Here is a 6,000-nt window from a genome sequence, read left to right as displayed (position 1 = left end):
GTGACGTTATACAATTGGGGGAAGCTAGAAATCATCAATTTCATAAAGAAAAAATTTGAATGCCTTTAGATAACTCACTTTCCTCTTAACCCTAGCTATATATGTTGTTAACTTTAACCTAGATAACCTACATCAACAAGCATCTCCCGTGAATGCTCGAAATTGTCTTTTAAAATGAATAACCATGAAACGGGGAATTCAGTAAGGAAGATGAAGTGTCAATGAGTTCGTATCAATTTTCGGAACATTTTTATCATTTTTGTGTATTTAGTTATGAATTTCATAAGAAAAAACAATAAAATAAGAATTTAGGGTAAAAACCAAGGATGTGGTCATGTGTATTGACGTACACTTGTGCAAGTGGTGAAAGGTGATGCGCTCAGATCGCGCCAGGTGTCAGCTTCTGATTATTTTGGCTTTTTTTAGTGCAAATATCTTGAAAAAAGTTAAATAAATTGTAGGAAAATTGGAAAAATGCCCCGAAAATGACTCCGGCCTCCTTGTGACGTTATACAACTGGGGGAAGCTAGAAATCATCAATTTCATAAAGAAAAAATTTGAATGCCTTTAGATAACTCACTTTCCTCTTAACCCTAGCTATATATGTTGTTAACTTTAACCTAGATAACCTACATCAACAAGCATCTCCCGTGAATGCTCGAAATTGTCTTTTAAAATGAATAACCATGAAACGGGGAATTCAGTAAGGAAGATGAAGTGTCAATGAGTTCGTATCAATTTTCGGAACATTTTTATCATTTTTGTGTATTTAGTTATGAATTTCATAAGAAAAAACAATAAAATAAGAATTTATGGTAAAAACCAAGGATGTGGCCATGTGTATTGACGTACACTTGTGCAAGTGGTGAAAGGTGATGCGCTCAGATCGCGCCAGGTGTCATCTTGCAATTATTTTGGCTTTTTTTAGTGCAAAAATCTTGAAAAAAGTTAAATAAATAGTAGGAAAATTGGAAAAATGCCCCAAAAATTACTCCGGCCTCCTTGTGACGTTATACAACTAGGGGAAGCTAGAAATCATCAATTTCATAAAGAAAAAATTTGAATGCCTTTAGATAACTCACTTTCCTCTTAACCCTAGCTATATATTTTGCAACAACCAACATCACAAGTATATTTCCCTAATATTAATTATCTAAGTTTTAATAATACAATAATTAGTTTCCTTTCATATAAAAGGCTGTAAACGTATCTGTTTTGTTATAATAATCCACATATATAATAATTGGACAATGCTCTGAAGCCATCATGGGTGCGTGCATCTAGATCTTTGAACACGTCAACGCTATTCAATAAGTTGTCAATATGGCTCCGTCTTGGGTTCGTAGTAAATATCTCTATCATGTCAAATCACATCGTTCGATGGCCTGACACCAGTCAAGCAATTTTGAAATAGTACTGAATATTTGTCCTAGCCTATATGAGTGATTAGAACTTCACACAATATTTTATTTTTCACAGTATATGTTGCTTTGAGGGATTCCCTAAACATATAATATAAAGAAAGATAGAAAAAGTGTGACATGAAACAGTACAAACAACAACATAGAACTGGGACAAATTATAAGTATATTTCCTTAATGTTCATTATCTAATTTATAATAACACAAGTATTACTTTCATTTGCTTCATATATAATTATTGGGACTATGTATTGCAATTCCTTGTGTCTAAAATTGTATTTTGCAAAAACTGAAATATTATTCAATAAGTTGTCAATATCACCACGCGTTGGGAATCAGTAAAGTCGCATTATCATGTCCCTTCACATTAAACAGATGGCGTACTTTTTTCAAAAAATTGACACGTCAGTCATAAGTAACACTCTCCTTATTCACTTTACATGCCAATGTGCTATACATTCTTTGGTGAATGATTTATGGGTTATTTATATAACAAAATATTACAAATATTGCTGAATATTTATTTCGTCTATATGAGTGGGGACACGAGTGACCATAAGCACGTGCAAACTGCTCGGAAAAAGCTGACCCATACGACCGAGTGAATATGGTACCATTGTTCAGTTGGTTGGGGTGATCGTGATATTGCTAAGAGGGAGCACATAAAATGCTTTGCAATGTAATTTTCTTGTGTGTGCGAAATTACGAGTAGTTGAAATGTTGGTGTACACTTTAATATTCTCCAAGCATTCGAAATGTGATTAGCTGCAATGTACTTATCATGCATAGAAGATGTTGTATTGTAGTTTGTATTTTACACGCTGATTTCTAATCATTGTGTTCCAACATAGTGCAAATTTCAAGTATCCTTCAGGTACGAATGTTTACAAAATCGTGCACCAATATTGCTTCATAGTCAAGGTCAGATCTTAATAACCAGTCAAGCACTAGAACATAACATTAGGAAAAATTGGTTGCTGCTGTAAATGATTAGTGTTGCTAGAAATGATTAGTGCTGGAAATCATTACTGCTGATGGAAACAACAGCTCCCTGCTAGAAATGCTACATTACCCTGTGATATAATCAATGAATCTGTGTCACTCGTTCATAATTCAACATAAACTACCCATTGTACATGGTAAAAGTCATTGCTTCTTCACAAAACTCAAAATTTGATACTTTATCAAATGTCTATGAAAATTTCCAAATAGGGAGAAGACATGTAAAATTAACATGTGTCCAAATTTCATGCAAGAAGTAAACCAACCAAATTTCCATTTCAATTAGCAGTGGACAAAGTAAAAGCTTATCAGTGGACATGAACAAACAAATAAAATAAAACTGCATATAGAAAACTTAACCTGATCATTAGCCTTCATAACAACCGGCCTTTGTATAATACAAACATAAATCATTCGGTAGGTCCGTGCATCCTGTAAAATTCGTCGAATAATGGGTCACTGAGATCTATTGGAGTTGATTCCTCATTGTTTGACGGTGATGTCCTGCATAAACACCAAACACAAGCACATAAAAAATTTAACTATTCAAATTTTAGGTGTTATTATAAATAGTTTTAACATCTTACGGTGTGTTCAAATTTCTTGGGCATTGTCTTCTATCATGACCAATGTCTCCACACTCCCGACAGTGTCGAATCCCTCGCTTCATTGGCTTTTCCTTTGCTCCCGTTACTTGTTTCCACCTTCCTTTGCACCTTACTCTCTTAGGGTCTTTCATATATTGTGTTTGAGAGCTGGACCCTCCAACTTCGTTATTACTTGGTCCATCCTTCAACAACTTCAACTTCACCCGCAAATTTTTTAGAGTCTCTGACACTAGCTCACATCCTTCTTCACACATTAATGCATCCTCAACCACATCTGAAGCAAGTCGGGACATTGTACTCCGCTTTATTAAAAGACCAGGATCTGCAGAGTCTTTAATTTCGTTGCCATTTGCATCTGACACCAATCCAGCTTTCGCAGTTTTCTTCCACCTTTTCCAAATATATTTATCGGGCATATATTCAATCTGGTCCCTTCTGAACAATGCTAGGATGTGCTTGCAAATCATCCCAACAAATTCAAATTTTTTGCAGCTACACGATGCGTGGTCAGAATCTTTGACATAAACGACTTCTGCCACTCTTGTTTGCCAATTTTTCCTTTCGCTCACATTAAAGACAACTTTTGAAGCATCCTCTGTTTTGAGCTCTAGGAAACATGCTGTACTTTTTATTAGTTCTTTCTCAAACTTTTGAAACATTGCCCTTGTGTACAAGGTAGCCATTTGTTTGTTCATTGGCATTGATAGAATACATTGAGCCACTTCAAATGCATCTACGTGATCAGCAACTAACTCTTTTTGACGTTGATGGGAAAGTGCCCTCTCAAATCGTATTATGAAATCCATCAACGAATTTCTCCTTGATATGTATTGCTTGAAGAAAGCATGAGAACCTTCCGCTCTTTGGCTGCTTGACATTCCAGCGGCAAAAAAGTCTCGTGCGTAGGCTAGAACCCAAGATTCCCTTAAATCAAACATTGAACTTAGCCATTGATGGTCAGTCAAACCAGCCTTTGTAACCACAATATTCCACTTTGCATCAAACTCATCCTTATTGTCAGTATCCCATATGGCTTTCTGAAATTCACGCCAATACTCCTTATAAGCAGAATGTGGTAACTTAACATGGAACTTTGATGTGATGTGCCATATGCAAAGCCGATGAAATGTAGTCGGGAAGGCTATTGAAATCGCTCTGGTGATGGCCGCATCTTGATCTATAATGATCGTTTTAGGTTCGCCACCTTGCATGGCTTTCTTAAACTCCTCAAACATCCAAATAAACGACTCAGTCGTTTCCTTGCTAAAAAATGTGCATGCTAAGACAATTGTCTGACCATGGTTATTAACTCCCAATATTGGTGCAAATGTCAAGTCGTATCGATTCGTGTTGAATGTGGTATCGAATACAACAACATCTCCATACAACCGGTACGCCCGTCTAGAAGTTGCATCTGCCCAAAAACATCGACTAAACCTGTCTTCGCCATCTCCCTCAATCTTGAAATAAAAAGCCTCATTTTTTTTCTGTTCAGCCATAAAATACTCGGTCACTAGTTCAACATCGTGGTTCCTCAGCTTCCCATTCACACTACATTCAAGATTGTAAATATCCTTTTTGATAAAACCGATTTTATCCATTCCTCCGGATTGCACCTCGAAAATACTTACCTTCTGATGAATGGGGATATTAACCGAACCCAACTGTTTTGTAAGTACTTTTGTAGAATCCGAAATACGACGGTGTGATCTCAATAAATGCACTCTTTCTGAGGCTGTCATCTTATGATTGTGTCCCTATGCAAAAAGAGAGATGGCATACTTCTTGCTCCCATTTGTCTTCACAACCACAATCTTAGCTTTGCAATTGCATCTACTTATTCCCCGCTGTCTTTTTCTCTCCCGAGTTTCATCTTTCCTGTATGCACCTTGTTTGCAACAAACAAATTCTTTCCTCAGAATCTCTTTCTTATTTGTCCCCCGAAAGCTGGAATGAAGTCGAATACCAAAGCCAGCCAAGAATGCATATCTGTTATAGAAATTATAAGCGAGGTCAAGCGAGTCGAACTTCATCCCAACCGCTGGTGTTTCCTCATTTCTTACTTCAGGAATGTAAACCATCCCATTAGCTGTTACACAGTCATCACTCTCTGAGCCCCCAGACATTTTACCCACATATATTTTTGAACTACTTCTATATCACTGCATAGCAAATATTAATTCATTAATCAATCATTACTGCATTACAACATATCAATGCATTCCACTTACACAAAACATTGCCCAAATTGACACAAAAAAGACGCATAGCCTAGCTTGTTTGTAAGAGCCATTATTACACAAAATTTAATAATAGTTACGTCATCTCTTGTGCAATAATCTGGAAAAAATAACATTAGAACCAACATGTTCAACTAAGAACACAAATGTAATTCAAACTAGCAATTACAGAACTTCTCCCAATATCCTCTCCAAATGCTTACTCCTAATGCCATTAAGCCTAAGTTTAGGATCTTTTACCTACATTTTATAATTTCTCACCCCCACCAAAAACAATCAACTAAATATATTGAATATTCATAAGGAAATGACGCATTATTGACAGAAAACTGACGCATTATTGACGGCAGAATAACACATTATTGACCGCAGAAATGACGCATTATTGATGCCACAAATGACGAATTTCTCACCCTCACAAAAAACAAACCAAACCCAATAAAATCAATCCAGCAACAATAAACTTACCTCTCAAACTCAAGCGGGAGCTCCGAAGTCAATCAGCTTAAGAGAATGTGGTGGACATTAGAGAAGACTCTTTGGTAGTGGAGCCTCCATCTCTACCACAATCGAGGAACAAATGCTGCTGCGGCGTCTAGCTACAGAACCAGATATGCTACTTTGCTTTCATCTGGAATCTCGTGTGCTGAACGAAAAAGAGAAGGGGTTTTCACTTCAGCCATAGAATCAAAACAGGGCAATAGCTAGATAAGAGCCATTAATCGTCAT

The 6,000-nt window shown here is 36.5% G+C and overlaps 2 protein-coding genes across 2 annotated transcripts; both read right to left on the bottom strand.

Moving 5' to 3' along the window:
- Positions 1-2,748: 2,748 nt before the first annotated feature.
- LOC110767039 (protein FAR1-RELATED SEQUENCE 5-like) lies at positions 2,749-4,773 on the bottom strand. Its single transcript, XM_088255636.1, has 2 exons — positions 3,011-4,773; positions 2,749-2,927 (listed from the first exon to the last, which is right to left on the bottom strand). Exons 1-2 carry the CDS (start codon positions 4,771-4,773, stop codon positions 2,834-2,836), a joined length of 1,857 nt encoding a protein of 618 aa, XP_088111762.1. The 3' UTR covers positions 2,749-2,833.
- A 15-nt stretch (positions 4,774-4,788) lies between these two features.
- LOC148293737 (protein FAR1-RELATED SEQUENCE 5-like) lies at positions 4,789-5,157 on the bottom strand. Its single transcript, XM_088254584.1, has one exon. It carries the CDS (start codon positions 5,155-5,157, stop codon positions 4,789-4,791), a length of 369 nt encoding a protein of 122 aa, XP_088110710.1.
- Positions 5,158-6,000: the final 843 nt, after the last annotated feature.

The sequence above is a fragment of the Prunus avium genome, chromosome 6 (assembly GCF_965620075.1).
Source record: "Prunus avium chromosome 6, drPruAviu1.hap1.1, whole genome shotgun sequence".
Taxonomy (NCBI): Eukaryota; Viridiplantae; Streptophyta; class Magnoliopsida; order Rosales; family Rosaceae; genus Prunus; species Prunus avium.
This window is presented reverse-complemented; position numbering and strand designations above follow the sequence as displayed.

Bases quoted from the DNA above. Each gene is read 5' to 3' on its own strand.
- LOC110767039 (XM_088255636.1), bottom strand. From the start codon at position 4,773: ATGACAGCCTCAGAAAGAGTGCATTTATTGAGATCACACCGTCGTATT. The intron at 2,928-3,010 runs GTAAGATGTTAA...GTGTTTATGCAG, and splicing joins CCAAGAAATTTGAACACACC to GACATCACCGTCAAACAATG.
- LOC148293737 (XM_088254584.1), bottom strand. From the start codon at position 5,157: ATGTCTGGGGGCTCAGAGAGTGATGACTGTGTAACAGCTAATGGGATG.